This window comes from Leuciscus leuciscus (assembly GCF_965113295.1).
Source record: "Leuciscus leuciscus genome assembly, chromosome: 21".
NCBI classification, from domain to species: Eukaryota; Metazoa; Chordata; class Actinopteri; order Cypriniformes; family Leuciscidae; genus Leuciscus; species Leuciscus leuciscus.
The window spans coordinates 18272065-18291636 of NC_138745.1; the positions used below are offsets into that span (position 1 = coordinate 18272065).

A 19572-nucleotide genomic window follows, 5' to 3' on the forward strand; every position below is an offset into this window, starting at 1 on the left:
TTTTTGTTTCTGATATGCATGATATGAAGTTGTTTTTATGGCTTTCTTCTGATCTATTGCACCAAATGTTTGTAGCATATATGTCCCCGACTTCAGTCTCATTTGTCACAGGGCTGTACGTGTCAGATGACTTTATAAATGATTAGGTAAGCCAATAAAAACTTTTTGTTATAAAAAAAAAAAAAAAAAAAAAACTTATCATATTTGTCCAGATAAGGTTAGTGAAGTAACTTCAGGGCAGCTGATGTCAAGACAGGAAATGGGAATGAGTGTTTTCATGCTGGGATGTTTTCTCTGCTCTTAGTAATGCGGGAAAATGGAATGTGCAGTTTTTTTTACTGAGCTTATAGATAGAGGAAAAGGTGTGTAAGCATAAGGCTAATTAAAAAGATATTTGTGCTACAGTGAATATTAATGTAGCTATTTTTCTAGTATACCACTGTTGGCCAACAATTAAATGACATCAAGGTAAGAAATTAGGATAATCATTAGCTGATGACAACTTGTTAGAAGTGCTATGGAGAGTTAAATTCTCATTAAAATCTAAATATTAAAACAAATAATTTGAATTAGATTGTATACTACATTATAGTATAAAATGTAGTTGCGTTACCATTTGCCAAACTTTAATTCTTCATTCATGTACACCATTTACTCAATTCAATTTCGATGGCAATTCACATACAGTTGCATAAACATACACATATTTGAGTTGACCTAAATATACTACATATAGAACAAAACATTTTCGTCTGTAGCTGTCAATGCAACAAACCATTAACATCCTTGCCATTAGGATATTTATTGAATCTTTATCTGTTCTGTACCACTAGGAGGCAGCAAAATAGCAGGTCTTTTATAAAGGCCCCTTGGCACAAATTCTTTTGTTGCAGCAAAAAAGGTATGCGTATCAGACCAAAACAAGTGATTTACCATTTATTTATCTGACAAGGAAAAACCATGTCCTGTTATTGGATGTTGTCAAATGTGATGAATTTTAACATGAGTAAACATCAGTTCTTCTGGGCAAGGCTTTACTGGGGACCATAAATATTGATGGGAGTGTGTGAATTGACTTGACATTTATATCAGTTTAGGTCAACTTGGGTCAAATATTTTTTGAACTGTAAATGTGTCTGTTATGACACTATTGGTATAAAATGGACAGAGGACCATACTGGTAAACCTACAGAAAAATTTAACTTTATTCATATTTTCATGATCCTTAGTGGAAAAAATTTATCAAACATAAAGTACAGTACAAAGGGCTTTGTTTTATGAGCTTGTACAAGGAGATTTCATGTTGTGGGCAACCGGAAATTTACTTAGTTTACTGATTGGACATAATTATTTTTCTTTTTGTGTGTGTATTTCCTCTGTGAAGCTATCAAATGTATATTATAGTCTGAACCAGGTCGCCCATGTATCTCAATCAAAACAGACCAGGTGAATAATGGCTTTACTTAATTTGTTCTTTATTTGCCATCGGTAAAGAATGGGTTGGACTTCAGGTAAGTGAGTCAGTGACTTAGCAACAGGACAATTTCATTTTCCAGTAAGTCAGACTTCATGCTTTGAACTTTGGTCAAAATTTACAATAGTCTATTTCATTATATCTTTAGCCTTTCATTATATGACCAATGGTTTCGTCAACAGCGATATTTAGTCTGTTACTACATTAAAAACATTATAATGCCTCTCTGATTCAGCTCTCGTTACCAAAAAGTAATATAAAAGTTAGGCTAAATAAGAAATATGAAGTTGTCTGTCACAGTTTTAATAGTGATTTAGCTGGACTGATCCGATACTAGCACATTACATCTCAGAAGAGGGACAAAGTTTGTAGGTGCTCTAGATTAATAAAACACTTAATTACAAACACTTGATTATGGGACTTTAATCTTCTATGACTATGATTCAGTCTTATCTACCATTTGTCACAAACTGTCATATTTGAGTAGTGATGTTTTTGCAGGAAGTGTTATGTACTTATTTTGTGTGTATTCACTTCATTATTCTGTATCTAATATTGGCACAATTTGGCATTGTATTATCACTCAGTGATATAACAATGTATTTTTTCAATAGAAGGTTATACCATTAATATATTTTATAGGTATAATTTCACTGTGCATCAGCCTTTTATCAAAAGTTTGGTGTCAAAGGTCCCAAAATTAATCGGATAGCCTTTAAATCATTAGGTTAAAAAATATCTTACAGACATAAGCCAGATCTAGTAATAAGTTGTTGTAACTTTAGTTTAAGTTTTATTCTGATTAAGTATGCATGTCATCAGTGCTATGATGCAGTTGGTTAAGTAAAGAAAAGTGAAATTAATAATATACTATAGTTTGTCTACGTTGAGGCATATCTCTTCGGAATTTAGGGACTGTTTCCAAAGATTTCGTATGTGTCAATAATCATAATGTATTGTTTACGCTTAACCTAAGCCCTGTTTACACCTGGTATTAAAAAACGTTTTCATTGAGCCGATCACAAGTGGACGACTCTACATACGTAAAATAGCTCTCTGACGCCTCATATACAGCAATTTATTTGGCACTTTCAAGGCACAGAAAGGTAGTAATGACATCATTAAAATAGTCCATGTGACTACTGTGGTTCAACCTTAATTTTATGAAGTGACAAGAATACTTTTTGAGCGCAAAAACAAACAAACAATAATAACAAGTTAAATCAACAATTAAATGGCTGTCTAGGGGTCAGAGAGCTCTCGGATTTTAGCTAAAAATATCTTAATTTGTGTTCCGAAGATGAATGGTCTTACGGGTTTGGACAGACATGAGGGTGAGTACGTTAAATAAAGAATTTTCATTTTTGGGTGAACAAACCCCTTAATAAAAGGTGTTAAACAGGGCTTTATTTAAAAACCGTGCAAATGTAATTAAGTAGCCTATATATTTTAATACTAATATTTAAACATCTTCAGTCAACTAACTTTAGTAGGTGTGTTCTATTTAAAGCTGGGCTGCGCAATGGATCAGTGTATGACATCAAAATCAAAGTACCGCGAGAGGGACTCAAAAGCATAAAGCCCTTTCACACAGCGCTTTGAACCCGGCAAATTGCCAGAGCGCCTTCTGTGTGAACGCAAACTCGACCCGGGATTTATGCCGGGATCGATGCCGGGTCGGGACCTAGTAACATTGCCGTGTTCAGTCCCGGAACGCGCACTGTGTGAACAAAAGCCGTAATAATGCCGTGTCGTAGTGATGACGCTGAAGCCGCCAAGCCGGGCTCGTTCTCCAGCTGTGAAACGGTACGTAATGCGCAAGTTTATAGGCTTGTTTGAGATGAGCAAAATCTGCGCAGAACCGATCACCGGTGATCAGCGCGAGATGCATGCCGGTTAGAAATGTGTCCGAGTGCGGTCCGCCTGGCTCTGATGTCATGCTGACGTATGTCAAAAATCTCTCGCGAGCGCAAGGCGCACGTGTCGGATTTTGCAGTCGAGCGCAGTTGCTCTCCACCGACTGCGCTGATCAAAAGCACGATGGGAAACGACTTGCTGACGACACAGCTTAATGCTCATTGGTTTAAACAACTGTGATGTATTGTTCTCTTTTAAAATGTTTGATTTTAAAACTCTAATATCAGGTTTTATGTGTATATGTTATGTGTGAATATTCCCAAACTAGCTGACAGTGCGATCTCTTTGGGTTATGCAATTTAATTTTTATAAAAAAAGAAAATAAATAAAAACACATATGTCTGTATTAAAGAAAAAAAATATTGATAAACATGTATTTGGAATGGAATTAAATAACAAGTACTTTGGGTGTCTTGTTCATTTTATTTATTTTCATATAAAAGCAACAGAACTTGAATTACATCCAGTTTATTAGCAACACTGCACGAGCGTGAATCCCGCGATATCCATCTTTGATCTCGCAATGGTCAGATCCACTACGAGAAGAGAGATCTGTCCGGCTTGCCTGCGCTTTTTTCACTCCTCCCCTCACTGCAGCCGCCTACTCTCGCATACATTTCAGGCGAGGCAAGGCGCATCTCAAACAAGCCTTATCGAATCAGAGAAACAAATGCACAGGCGTGGTTTCTCGAGAGAGAGATCGCAGCTCATAAGCAAACTTAAGACGCTGCTGAGATTACAAGTCACATCGATGTCACGTGTCTTTACGGCATTTTTACGGGTTGTGTGTGAACGCACTCTCTGATTCCGGAAAATCACTGGCAGTGTGAATGAACCAAAATCAAACGAACCCGGGTCACTTTATCCGTGTATTTTCCGGAATCTCTGTGTGAAAGGGGCTATAGAGAGCCTAGGCTTGTTTGAGATGAGCAAAATCTGCGCAGAATCGATCACCGGTGATCAGCGCGAGATGCCTGCCGGTTAGAAATGTGTCCGAGTGTTTGCTCTGATGTCATGCTGACGTATGTCAAAAACCTCTCGCGAGCGCAAGGCGCACGTGTCGGATTCTGCAGTCGAGCGCAGTTGCTCTCCACCAACTGCGCTGATCAAAAGCACGATGGGAAACGACTTGCTGACGACACAGCTTAATGCTCATTGGTTTAAACAACTGTGATGTATTGTTCTCTTTTAAAATGTTTTGATTTTAAAACTCGAATATCATGTTTTATGTGTATATGTTAGTGAATATTCCCAAACTATCTGACAGTGCGATCTCTTTGGGTTATGCAATTAAATTTTTATAAAAAAAATAAAAAAAACCACATATGTCGACTGTATTAAAGAAAAAAAATATTGATAAACATGTATTTGGAATGGAATTAAATAACAAGTACTTTGGGTGTCTTGTTAATTTTATTTATTTTCATATAAAAGCAACAGAACTTGAATTACTTCCAGTTTATTAGCAACACTGTGCACGAGCGTGAATCCCGCGATATCCATCTTTGATCTCGCAGGTGTCAGATCCACTACGAGAAGAGAGATCTGTCCGGCTTGCCTGCGCTTTTTTCACTCCTCCTCTCACTGCAGCCGCTTACTCTCGCATACATTTCAGGCGAGGCAAGGCGCATCTCAAACAAGCCTCCTGTCGGTAGCTCTAGTTGCTCTCGCGGTACAAGGATAACTGCTTTACCCATAGACATAATATAGATAGACGCCCTATCGACCGCTACTGCCTACTGGCGCGGGCGAGCCGTGGGACCGCCATCTTAGACCGGTCACCCGCTCCACTCAGTGTTATCTGAATGGCAGGTGCAAGGAGCTGTCAGCGCATTTAATTAATCATACCTCACTGAATACCTCTGATTTTCATGCGGGTTTTTTTGCTGCAAAGGTCATTCATGTAGCTATTATACAGGACACATGGTTCGGCATATTTTAATATTCATAGTAGGCTTAACATTAATATAATATTCTGATTTAAGATATAAAGTGACCAGACGTCCAAAATCAAAATATGTGATGTAGGATATAAGGTATTTTATAAATCACACATTATAAATATGATAAAGAAGCAGAAACAGATAGTTGCAGTAAAGTAAGATATTTTAATAAGTTGAAGAAACGTGTGTTTTACATTTACATTGCTTCCTGATATCACGTGCGCAAACACAAATAACCTATATATAAAACAGTTATGTCCGGTCGAAAAATGTATGAATTAACTTCAGATTGGATTGCGCTAAAAGTAAGTTTCGTGCCTCTTACAAGTGCTTTCGAACTTCTTTCTGATCTGAATGGTATGTGGAAAACACTTGCGTTGAGGGAGCCAGAAAACACTTGTGGAAGACTTCTCCTAGTGTCCAGAACGCAACTGAATGCCTTTTCAAGCGTCTCAATACTGGAAAAACCACAGGAAACTACTTTTAAACACGAAATTACTTGATTTACAGAGGGTCTATTCGCTCGTCTCGTCTATTAATATAAACGTTAACGTTACCTGAGGTAATTTTCCTGGACCTTTTTACAGAAGGTAAAAGTCGCCGTAATCTTTACTGACATTGTCCATAATGATTACTGAGATGCACATTCGGACGGGACTAAAATAACCGAGAAGCTCTTGTAATTATTACTTTACCCCACCTCTCCATGTCAGGTGAACACTGACTGGTGCAGTAAACATTGCCTAGCTAACGTTAGCTGGCTACGATTTCAGTATAGTAATATCAAAGATCCTTGCTCCTTCTCAATTATCTGGTAATATTCTATTCACAAAATACAACCAATAGTACGGTAATGTTAAAAGTAATCCCCCGGGCCCTATTTGCGATGGTCCGCCGATTAGAACAGGAAAATACTCCACAGTGCTCTAGCATCTTCACTGCTGCCACGCAACGAAACTAGGAATACGACCGGTTTAAGATGGCGGCCGCATTTCTCAGTGCCCAGCGGCCAATAGGGCATCTAGTCTCTATATAATATCTATGGCTTTACCCTTCCAGGAGGCGTGGCTTTGCCCGTCGACGTCAACAACCGTCATTACTCATCTTAGCGCTGCCCCTTGATCACGGCGTTTAAACTGGGCTACCCAGCAGCACCTTCTAATCACTGAACTGAGGGCAGTGCCAGACAACCTGTCACAGGAAGATCTGCTTAATTCTTTACGGTGTCCTATTTCTTATCATACGTATTGTACTGCCTGTGGGACTAAAATCTGAAAATGAATATAAAACTCAAGACACTTCTGGTCTTCGGCTTACTGATTGCTCTGTCTAAACATGAAGGTGAGTGTTTTTCTTTCCTATAATAAATTGGAATAGAGAAATTTGAAAGGAATGTCATATTTAGTTTAAACAAAAAAGTACAAGTTCCTTTAAGCTACTGTAGAATATTTTTTTTTTTATGGACATCTATATTTCTGGATTGTTAAATCGTGATTACAAATTAGTTTACACATGTTTTAAAAGATGATTATTGTTGTAAATGTTGTCCTGTTGTTAATGATTTATGAATCGGACGTAAATTTTACCTTGACTTCTTGGCTTAAGTTTATTACTTAATAATTCACTATTTTATGTGTGCTAACATGGAATATTTGTCATTTCAGTGCAAGGATTTTTAGCTTAGATTTAAGGTTAAATATTAATCTAGGTGGAATTATTAATAACCGGACAACTTTGAGAAAAATAATTCACAGTTTTGGATTGTTTGAAAGTTTTTGTTTAAAGGTGATCTACAAATATAAGAAATATAATTACAGTTTAAACTTTTGTCATTGCAAGTAATTAATAATCCTAAATCAACACTGGGATTTTCTGTTATTTATCTGCAGATAGGCTGGGCAGTTGGGTAAACCATAGAGTTTTCGATCAGTGTGTTTTAAAATGTAATTCTTTACTTTTCTAACCTTACTAAACTAAGTTATCAGTGAGGGGTAGGGTGTTGATGTGGGATGTAAGGTTTTGTTTTTTTAGTTGGAGGTCTTGTCACACCATATCTAGTCATTTCAGTAGATAATCTTTGAAAAGCCAATAAAAAAAAATGGTCAGGACTTTGAAAGCAATAAAATGTCAGCAGTTACTCAGACCTCATAAGGAATTAAGATAACAAAGTTCACATTGCCATTTACCATCAAGGAAGAGCCAGCTCAAGGTTAACTACTCCAAATTAGTTGAATGTCTTTTGCCCAAATAAAACAATCAAAAAGAATCCAAACTACACATTCACTACAAGCATAATATATCTAAGAATGTTTTTCCACCCTTATAAATGTTTACAAAACAATAAATAAAACAGCAACTATATCTGAGGTTGCTCAACTAGTCAGATTATCAATTTGACCTCTTCAATAACCATTATATATTTGTTTCTTTTTGGGGGTTTTGTATCCAAAGAAATCTAGTTTCTAACTTTCTAGTTTCTACAGCAAAGATGGATTTCACCTAAAATACAAATAATGGATTAACAGAAAGGGCTGTGCTGAAGACTCATTAACAGCAGCCTGCTTATCACCCCTCACACCAAATGATATGGATGGATAAAATAATATGCTTTTTTCCCTAATAGATACAAAATTCTGTTAAAACCAAGATGATTAAAATGTAATCATATTTACACATTTAAGGGAAGCTCATGTTCATGGTTCATGGTATTCCCTCTCATGAGACACTGTTGTAACTTGTGTTGACAGTTAAGATTCCAGAACTGGTCTGTAATGTCTGTCAAATACACATAACATCATTAAAAAATATATATACAGTACTGTGCAAAAGTCTTAGGCATGTTAATGCCAAGTTAGGCAGTTTACATTTCCAAACATTCTTTTTGCCATTAATTGTTATAATCCAGTGAGATTTGTGTATGCACAAGGAATCTGACAACAGCCAGGATGATCTGATCTCACCACCATCATTGAGTCCGTCTGTGATTACATGAAGACTTTTCGTGTAGACTTTTGCACAGTACTGTATATATTTTTTTCTTTTCTTTTTCTTTTTTAAAATGGAAAACATGTGATAGTTTCATCAGGCAGAATGGATTATGGGAGTTTTCCCAGCTGTGACTGAAGAGTAGAGAGAAGCAGAGCATTATGCTAATGTTTTTCACTGTGTTTCCTGGTTTAAATATGTAATGTTCTTCTTCCAGTGTCTTGTTCTACAGTACATATACTTTTTGACTATATACACGTTTTCTTTTCTTTTTTGACAGTAGTTCTGGTATATTGTTTTGTCTTTGCACATGCATGGTCTTTCTGCTGCCTCCCATAATATTCAATCTTCCACCACAGAGGCTTTGGAAAGTAGTGGATCAGTCGCATCTGACACTTCAGATGCTCCTACCATCACAGATGATCCTTCCAGCACAGATGCTGCAATCCCAACCACCACATCAGCAGGTACGCTCATATCCATAATCAGAAACCCTACCAGCAGGCCTACATAGTAACTTTTAATCCCCATAGTTCCCCTTTTAGGATATAGTTCACACAAAAATTAAAGTAGGCCTACTGTCTTTCTGTACTATTGTGTTGATGGTTGATATTTTTGAATATTTCTTAATATTCACAATCGACTTGTTCATGGCAACGGCATATATCTCTTTTGCTATACTTACAAACGCAACTGGTGCCATCTTGCGTCTCAGTTATGGGTTATGTGGAACAAAATTCCGTATTCTGTCAAATAAGTTGCATCGCTTTCAGTCCAAGTCTTCTGTATATGCTTTGTTACATCTTGAGCTGTTTTATTCAAGATGCCTTCAGAGAATCCACTAAAGATGAGCATAACTAACCGATGTCCATCACATACAGATTGATATCTAAAAGTTTTTTTCCTTCTTACTAACATTTGGATATTGAAATTAAATAAAACAATAACTAGCTATATTACCTTAAAAGTCCATAGATATCCCCATCAGTTCATACTGCCATTGATACTTTCTGCGACAAGCAGATGCGATGAGAGCTGTCCTTTTTTTCTTGCGACTTTCAGCATGAAGCCTAGTGAAAATGACTTTGGAGGACTTCAGTATTAACATAACTGTAATATTGTTGTAGTGTTTCTTCTTGTTCTAGGCCAGTTGTTTTGTACATTGTAATTGACTATTTGTTTGAGCGGAAGCTGTAAGATAAAATACAGGTAAAGGTATATGATTATTTAAACTCAAATCAATATTTATTTTCTATGTATTTATTGATGAGTAGCTGTATATTATGTGGGATATTGTACCTACAGTCATCTGGTCATTATCACTAAACATACTTCATCAGGGTGATATAAGATTGATCACCCTGGTGGAGTTTATTGTGGTCTTTCAGCAACCTCCCCTAACATAAAACCTTTCCCTACAGCTCCTGCGGAGACGAGTAATGGTACTTTTACCACAGGCACAACATCTAATTCTACAGATGATACTCCTGCCATCACAACTGCTGCCACCACAACTACTATGTCTACAACACAAGGTACTCACACCTCCATAGTCCAAAATCCCACTAGCAGGCCCAAAGGCTACATAGCAACTTTTAATCAAAAGAAGTGATCCCTTTAAGTTTCAAAAAGGACAAAAATCCTAGAAGTGTCATAAAGGGATCCATATGACTTTCTTTCAAAGTTGCACATCCGCTTATTATAAGCAATTTGGTTTTGTGTTTTCTAGTTGCTCATATACACTCACCTAAAGGATTATTAGGAACACCTGTTCAATTTCTCATTAATGCAATTATCTAATCAACCAATCACATGGCAATTGCTTCAATGCATTTAGGGGTGTGGTCCTGGTCAAGACAATCTCCTGAACTCCAAACTGAATGTCAGAATGGGAAAGAAAGGTGATTTAAGCAATTTTGAGCGTGGCATGGTTGTTGGTATCAGACGGGCCGGTCTGAGTATTTCACAATCTGCTCAGTTACTGAGATTTTCACGCACAACCAATTCAAGGGTTTACAAAGAATGGTGTGAAAAGGGAAAAACATCCAGTATGTGGCAGTCCTGTGGGCGAAAATGCCTTGTTGATGCTAGAGGTCAGAGGAGAATGGGCCGACTGATTCAAGCTGATAGAAGAGCAACTTTGACTGAAATAACCACTCGTTACAACCGAGGTATGCAGCAAAGCATTTGTGAAGCCACAACACGCACAACCTTGAGGCGGATGGGCTACAACAGCAGAAGACCCCACCGGGTACCACTCATCTCCACTACAAATAGGATAAAGAGGCTACAATTTGCACGAGCTCACCAAAATTGGACAGTTGAAGACTGGAAAAATGTTGCCTGGTCTGATGAGTCTCGATTTCTGTTGAGACATTCAGATGGTAGAGTCAGAATTTGGCGTAAACAGAATGAGAACATGGATCCATCATCCTTGTTACCACTGTGCAGGCTGGTGGTGGTGGTGTAATGGTGTGGGGGATGTTTTCTTGGCACACTTTAGGCCCCTTAGTGCCAATTGGGCATCGTTTAAATGCTACGGCCTACCTGAGCATTGTTTCTGACCATGTCCATCCCTTTATGACCACCATGTACCCATCCTCTGATGGCTACTTCCAGCAGGATAATGCACCATGTCACAAAGCTTGAATCATTTCAAATTGGTTTCTTGAACATGACAATGAGTTCACTGTACTAAAATGGCCCCCACAGTCACCAGATCTCAACCCAATAGAGCATCTTTGGGATGTGGTGGACCGGTAGCTTCGTGCCTGGATGTGCATCCCACAAATCTCCATCAACTGCAAGATGCTATCCTATCAATATGGGCCAACATTTCTAAAGAATGCTTTCAGCACCTTGTTGAATCAATGCCACGTAGAATTAAGGCAAAACGGGGTCAAACACAGTATTAGTATGGTGTTCCTAATAATCCTTTAGGTGAGTGTATTTGGACAGTCACAGATTGTGTTTCATTGGGCTTATTTCTAGAATACAAAATGTCTAACCGCTTTATCATTATTTAGTGTGTGATTATGTTTCTCTGTCTAGTAATGCCACTGCTAGTGTAAGTACTTTTCAACTGAAATGGTGCTGTTATTCGTGCTAAAGATGCATGCATTTAAAGACTGTTACTGAACCCACAAACTGACTGTAACTATTTTTCACATCTAAAGTAATTTGATTCAGCATCGAATGCCATTGCAAGCTGCAACAGTAAACAACAATTTTATTCTTTACTTGTTGGTTTTTTAGTCGAGCACCCTTTTGAGACTGATGTGCATGCTTTTGTTTAATTTTTCTAAGCTGCAACAGTAAGACATTTCTTAAAGTGCCCATATTATGCTATTTTAAAGTTTCCTAATGTTGTTTTGGAGACTCCTACGACAGGTTTACATGCATCAAAGGTCAAAAAACTGTATCATTTTCTCATAATATACATTTGCACATCACCACATTTTCAATGATTATCAAACGAATCGTGAGATGAATCAAACTCTCTAAATCCCTCCTTTCCGTGAGCTACTCTGCTCTGATTTGCCAGACAGCTCAGTCTGTTGTGATTGGTTTACTGCGTACAGCGTGTCAAAAAAAAAAAGCCCATTGCCATAACAACGTCTGCTGTCCTGAGGCTTCCTACACTGTAATCTAAAGACAGTAACACACAATGACGTTGATTTTACCATATCAATCCAAGTGCGAGTCCGATGATGAAACACTTGCACATGATGCTGGACTCGAGCACTCCTGATGGACCTGCAGCAACGCCATGGCGTGCACGGAAGAGGTGGCTTCCCCATAGGCCTTGTAAGCCTGGCCGGTTAGATCCGACGAGTACTTACAGGCCCCGGAAGGGAGACACGGTTCTCCACCCCAAGTGGAGTTAGGGCACAGCTGCATAGCAACGGCCCACTCCACTGGCGGGATATGCGTGTATCCCTTAGCCGCCCCGCCATTAAGGGTGGTGAGGGAGGAGGAGCCGCCGGAACGGTTTCTGGCAGTAAAAGGTGCCGTCCACGTCCCTGAGAGCTCCTCGTACACTTCCTGGAAGAAAGGCACTGGGGTGGGTTGCTGAGAACCAGCGTGCGCCACACCGAGATACCAATCATCCAGCCTCGAGGGCTCGGGACACGGTGGAGGGTTCCACACGAGCCCGATCCTGTTGGAGGCCCGGGAAAGCATGGCCATCATCTCTGGGTCCATCTCGGGCACCGTTAACACACCCGAAGGAGGCTCTCTCCTCACTGGTCTTACCAGCCGTGAAAACGGCCTTTGAGCGCTCTCAAGCGCACCTTACCAGCTGTGAAAATAGCTTTTGTTTGCTCAAGTCAAAACAAAGACAAAAGAATGAGAGAGAAAAAAGGCCGCTCGTACTGCTGTGCTGTATCACTCGCACCAGTGTGGAGAGGATGTAGTCTGATCATTGGAACGTGGATATGTTTGGACGAGCTTTGCAATTCGGCATTCTAGTAAAGTCACGTCTCTTTTATTATTATAGCACTTTATACAAATGGATTGCTTAAAATCAAGCAGCTTTACCATATTAAACATGAAAAACAGTGTCAGTGTCTCATTTCATCAGAAGTACAACTTCATTTTTTACTATAAAGCAGCTCTCTAGTGTGTTCATGTTTTCACTCACGGACGTCTGACCTCGAAGGACTCTACAGGAGAAATGAACCAGAAAAGATTTCCATGTGAAAGAAGGTGGAAAGTTCCGAAAAGTTCACTTTGGCAAGCTGTTTCAAACTCCCAAAACAAACTCCAAATGAGGTTAGTTTTGGCCTCATTTTGCTCGAAATGACGTCACATCAGTTCGTTCATTTTGCTAGAAGTATATCGGGACCTTAAGTCAGAGTTAAACCCAAGAGCTATTAGACCAATCTGTGAACCAGGGCTGGACTGGGGCTAAAATTAGGCCCTGGACAAATTCAGCCCATCCAGCCCATGGGTTCCCCCATGAATGTTTTGCTGGGGTTAAGGCCTTAAATAAATTAACAAATAAAATAGGACAGAAACCAAAAATAATAGATATTAGGCTTTTGAAAATATTGCAAATGCAGTTATCAAAATATTGAATTTTTTTGTCACATTTGACAGTAAAATTCATTTTGAGCTAGAGTGCAGTAACGTAAATTTACTGCTTTTAACAACAATAACATTTCTACAAGTTAACTCTTATTGTATGTAAGACACTGATATTGATTTTTCATCAGGCACTTTTTGAATTAACATTTTACCTAAATTAAAATTCATTATAATTAAACATATGTAAAGAAAATAAAGCTTTGTAATTAAAAAATGGGATACTGGCTTTCTGGTCTTCATGTATTTCACAGCTTGTGATTCTTATTAAGTGGGGGTAATTTTTTAGGATTCTTTGCCTAACCTAAGTCTCTGAGACTATGACAACTTGCACTTCTGGAGACTCCATGTAGGTTGCAGTTCTGGAAAATGGTGGCGCTGGAGACTTAAGGGTTCCTGATGGTTTCACACTTTAATTCTTCACCTTAATTCTTAATTATTTTGCAGTTAACATGTGTCTTTTCTTCTCCACCTGTTTTTGTCTGACCCTGCTGACCCAATGAGTATTTCACTTTCCAATGGTCATGCCTTAACTGCAATTTCTAGTATTGCATTAGTATTGCATCTTTCTCATGGGGATTTAATAATTTTGTACTTTTCAGTCCGAGTTAAATCTTTTTTTTTGGCTTATTTTATCTGTAAAAGAAAACGTGCCTAATAATTATGCACACCTGAATATAAGGTGTTTTTCATTTCCAGCCTTCATGAACAATTATATATCACTTATAAATGATTAAATACAAAATGAATAGTAGTTATTACGATTAATGTGGTTTGGAATTGGTAAAATGTGCCTGGAAAAAAAATATGATCAGAAAATCAACGTGCCTAATAATTCTGCATGCACTGTATATTCCATATATTTCCATATAATGTTTATATATCATACCAGTGTTTAACACAGAATTATGTGTTAAAGGGAATGTAGAGCAGTTTGTCAGCGCTCTGCTTTCACGCTGCTATATGCCTGCTGTGAACTACTCAATCATTTGTTAACTGGATCAACTGATTCATTTAAGACATTGCTACACAATGAACTTGCCAAGGTGACACTATAGGGCAGATGCCTAGATTTTCAGTGAATAATAACCTAAATTTCTGGTCGGTTCATTTAGCTTTGTAAAACTTGGAATATACCACATGGACTACTTTTATGATACTGGTGCTTTGAGCCTCTTTTAAAGCTTGAAAACTTCAGTCCCGTTTGTTGTAATTTAATGGAAAAGAGCAATCAGTGTAATACTTCAGAATTTCTCCTTTTATGTTACGTAAAAAACAAGGGTTCTACGAGCTAGGGTGACATGAGGGTGATGCTGAAGATACAACCAAGTCTCCTGGTCTGAAGTCACCAGGTCTAACTAAGGCAGTGTACATTGTAGTTTATGTAGTGAGAAGTGTCATTTTAGAATATAACTATAATTTCCAGAAAATAATTTACTATAATCTTTAAACTTCTGCTGGAGAAGATCATTTACTAGTTCCTGCAGGTTAAAAATGGCATTATGTTTTTTTGTTTTTTGTTTTTTTAAAGATGCCTGTGAAGCAAGTCCTTGTGTTGGAGACAGTAGCTGTGAAAAACGGTTTAATGGCTCATTTGCTTGCATCTGCCGGCCTGGACTGGTTTATCTGGGTACAGGGTGTAGTCAAGGTATGCTCAGTTTTGAATCATCAAAAAATAAGTGCAGATGTGTAACACATAAATATGCATAAAACAGCCACCGATCAGCCTGTTGTATAGAAATTAAGCTTAATTATGAATCAAACTGCCATCATCTGCTTTCCTGTGATCTGAGAATATAACAATACAAGCACAACAACATCAGGCACGACTGAGTATTATACCTTGCTTTTTGACCAATTTATCAATGAATATATATACTTATGTTACTCTCTTTTTTAACAATTGCAGCTAAGGTGTTCCCTGGTCGTTTATCTTTTAAAAAGGATTTTCAACCAGAAATGAATGACAAAACATCTAAACTGTTTCAAGAGGAAGCAGATCAAATTGAGAATGCGGTAAGAGACTGAATTTCCTTTTGATTTGAGGAGAGATTCAGTCCTATCGGACACTGTATGGCAGCATCATGTCAGCTTAAAGATTTTCCATTCTTCCTATTGTGTAAAGGATGAGTGATACAAATAAATGGTTGTAAATAAGTAACAGCTAATTTCAACCCAAAATACAGCTCGGAAAGATTCTGGGAGAAGAAGGCTACATTAATTCCATCGTTTTGAGTCTAAGGTAAGTACCAGTTGTTATAATAGCCTTTCTTTTAAACATTTTTATAATTGTTATTTAACTGAGGCTGAGCTTTTAGTTTTTTAATCATTGTTCAAGGTAGAGGGTTTTAATTTGACCCCTAGATAAAATCTAAAACCTTTAACAGCATTTTGCTTCCCCACAGGAATTATTTCATATAAAATAAGTTTTGTTGCATGTGTGTTTTTCATAATAATTTAATTGTACCCATTCTTTCAGTCCTGGCAGTATAATTGCAGTTGTGCAGAATTTCTATGACTTGTCATCCAATGCCACATCTGAGAACGTTGAAAAACTGGTTGCGGAAGGAATGGAAAACGAATTAAAAGACTTTGATGGATTCAGTCGTATGTTTCTACGGCTTCTTTTAACTGGTTTTCCTTCAAGAATATTGAAATGTTTAACCATTTAAAAAATTAGGAATGAAGCATACATTAGTCAATTTCTATAACTCATTTACTCAAATCACAGGGGACAGTCTGTGTAAGCTTATTTGTGACGACTCCACCACAGTCTGTAATGACGGGCTTGGTACTGCAAAATGTACTTGCAAAGAAGAGTACATCAGCTCAGAATTCACACAATATTCCTGCGTATGTAAGTATTTTTGTTTCACTGTTATTTGCACAACTTTTAAACATTCAGACTGGTTCTGATAATTTTACTATTGTGCTCCCATCTTTTTACAGCTTGTCCGAATGGGGAAAAAGCAGTGAAAAACAAATGTGAAAAGTATGCACTTGCATCATTTCATTAGAGATTTTCATGATTCTATATGTAAATGTCATTATTATTTCATAAATAATTCTATTAAAGTTTTTCCAGGGTCCACTAAGGACCTCTATAATATAACATACTCATTAGGCTCACCCATGAAAATGTTCAAGCCCTTTGATTTTAAGTGATGGATCTTTAACTGGTTTTATTCAAATCAAATATTATTCATTATGATTGAATCAACCTGAATACATGAGATTACACTAATAAAGGTCATTTTTAAGATCAAACAGAAATAGCTCCGTAAAGAAACAGCTGCTTGTATTTAAATTTTACAGTGCCAAAACATAAATGTAATGTAATATATGTAATTATGGGTGTTGTGGTTGCACAGTATCACTGAAAGCTGTTTTGCTTATTTTAGGTGCTCATTTGGCTTTTCTGGATTTAATTGCAATGATCGTAAGTAATCATAATCGCCATCATCAGAATCAAGCTGCATCTTCTCTGGTATGCTCAGTTATTTTGAGGAACATTTATGCATCTCTGTGCAATGAAAATTCTCGTTACAGCATATCTTTTGGTTGTGGTCGTGGTGTCCACTGTATTGGGTGCATTGCTGATCATCTTTATTGTGGCCCTGATAGTTGTAAGCTGCAGGTGAGTGTCAAGGACACATTTTCTGGGTCTGTTTAGACAAACTTTCTATAGATGCAACACGTTCATTTTTGTCTGTGCATCCATTTACGATTGTAGGGATCAAAAGGAAAGCTCTTCACCCAGGGTAGACTTTAGCTCAGACTATGGCAATACGGAATTACACAAACCTACAGCAGTTCCCAGGATCCCTCGGGCCAACCCTGATGCCAGCTGGAAGTCTAACAGTCTGGAGATGACCAATAGTGGGAGCAATCAGGCACTGGTGGCCAGAGATCGCCCAGACAGCAAAGAGGTAAGAACGTTTCTAACAGTTTGATCTAAGTGATAAAATCTCCTTCATTATTAATAATAATCTGCAAGTGTTTATAATCATTATTTGTGTTTTTATAGCACTACTCTGATTACGGGGAGGACGTGAGCTATAGGGGTCAAGTTCCCCCAGCGTACTCCGGTCACGGTGGGAGAGGAGTGGAAAATGGTGTCCAAAACCCATACTTTCGGCAAGATGATGACAGAACGCGCAGATATTAACATCTCTTGATCAGGACAAATCTCTGCAATTGGAGGATTTTCCTTCATCTTCATATGGACTGAATTGTTTTTATTTTTATTTTTGTGTTGACTAAAATTCAAAGGTTAATGAAATGAAATACAAATACTACAAACAGTTTTTGCATTTTTATATACCCCTTTCTTTAACCACAGGAACATAATTCAGATATCCTTTGTATTTACATTCCATGCTTTTAGCAGCTAATGAAATTCAGCCCATGGGCTTCACTTGATCTAAGCTTTTGCTTTAAAAGTTTTTTTTCTGTGTTGCAGGGACCTTAGCTTTTACAGCAGCTCCTATTCTACATTTCATTTTCTTAATTACCATCTCACAAAAAATTGTTGTTGTTGGTTCCAACAAAACATTCTTTCAAAACATATCTATGTTTGTAAATCAGATATTTTCATGTTTGTCCTTGACATTTTGTGGTTTTATTTGGTTTTAGTGTTGTTAATGCTTGGGCTGGAACTCAGGTATGCAAAATTAATCTAAACAAATCGAGATATTCAAGCAGTAATACACCCAATTTATTCAGAAAGAGAAATTATGATTAACTGTTCTAACTGTAACTATGAGATTTGATGTATTATGCTATGAATATGCCAATGTATTTTATTACTTATTATTTAAAATATATATATTTGTTGGTGGCCTAATGGTAAGAGAGTCTGGTAACCCGAAGGTTGCGGGTTCGATTCTCAGTACCGGCAGGAAATGACTGAGGTGCCCTTGAGCAAGGCACCTAACCCCCAATCACACCCTGGGCGCCACAGCAAAAATGGATGCCCACTGCTCCGGGTGTTTTTGTCCACAGTTTGCAGTGTGTGTGTGTTCACTACTCACTGCTCCTAATATGTGTGCACTAACATGGATGGGTTAAATACAGGACAAATTTTGAGTATGGGTTACTATATTTGGCCTTCACATGTCACTTTCACATTTAAAAAAAAATATATATAATAAAAGGTATAATTTTGTTATATTTATAACATTAATAAAGATGTAATACATTTTTTTAATTTTCAAAGGTATTTGTGTCTTCTTTTTCCATCCATTTTTTTCTCTATTAGTGTATGACATTAAAGGGGTGGTATAATGCCCTTTTCACAAGATGTAAAATAAGTCTCGGTTGTCCCCAGAGTGTGTAGGCCTATGTGAAGTTTTAGCTCAAAATACCCAAAAGATATTGCATGTTAAAATTGTCACTTTTTGAGGGTGAACACAGAAGGCGGAGCTTCAAGTGTTAGCAGCTCCGATTACCTCACACAGACACTGAAAATGTCAAAAACTTTTAGCCTTTTATGTTCAAACCGGAGTCTGACAGTGATGGAGAGACTCAAGAAGAAGTGACAACATGTAGAATGCAACAAGACATTTCTGAATTGCTTAGTTGATGAATTTATGTAGCTGATGTGGAGTCAACTATCTTCTAGTCATTGATTAGCATATACTGTCATGACAAAACTTTTGCTTGTTAGCATGCCTATTAAAACTTTTCCTTCCTGCCATAATTTTTGCTATTTGATTCTGGAATACATTTCATCAATGTAAATACTCTTCACAAGTCACTTGTAAATACACTAGCCTATATTACGCACTGCACTGCCATTTAGTCATTTTTAATTCTATATAGGCTAAGTTAATGATAAACTCATCTCAACTTACTTAGCATCACCCTGTCCTATTTGCAAAAACGCCTCAGAGAAAGTGGGACAGAAGAAAAAAAGTTTCTGTTAAAAATAAATTTCATTCTATTTTCTGGCACAATTCACATCATAAATTATGTAACTTATACCCAAACAAGATGTATCTCAGATTTCTGTCATTATTTTAGATTTGCATGTGCTTTTCCCGTAGATGGTTGTGAACTGATGCCACAATATGTGACATCATCAATTTAGGAATCCCAAAAGCTTAAGTGTTTACCTCCCAAAGAAAAATGACATTTAACCATTAAAGGAAATTCTTATAATGATGT

General features: G+C 37.4%; 1 protein-coding gene across 1 annotated transcript; it reads left to right on the plus strand.

Moving 5' to 3' along the window:
• The first annotated feature begins 6478 nt into the window (after positions 1 to 6478).
• Positions 6479 to 18547, plus strand: muc13b (mucin 13b, cell surface associated). Its single transcript, XM_082152822.1, has 13 exons — positions 6479 to 6675; positions 8679 to 8786; positions 9741 to 9854; positions 14936 to 15052; positions 15314 to 15420; positions 15591 to 15646; positions 15884 to 16011; positions 16136 to 16261; positions 16354 to 16396; positions 16806 to 16843; positions 16954 to 17041; positions 17138 to 17333; positions 17432 to 18547. Exons 1-13 carry the CDS (start codon positions 6612 to 6614, stop codon positions 17570 to 17572), a joined length of 1326 nt encoding a protein of 441 aa, XP_082008948.1. The 5' UTR covers positions 6479 to 6611; the 3' UTR covers positions 17573 to 18547.
• The last annotated feature ends 1025 nt before the right edge of the window (positions 18548 to 19572 follow it).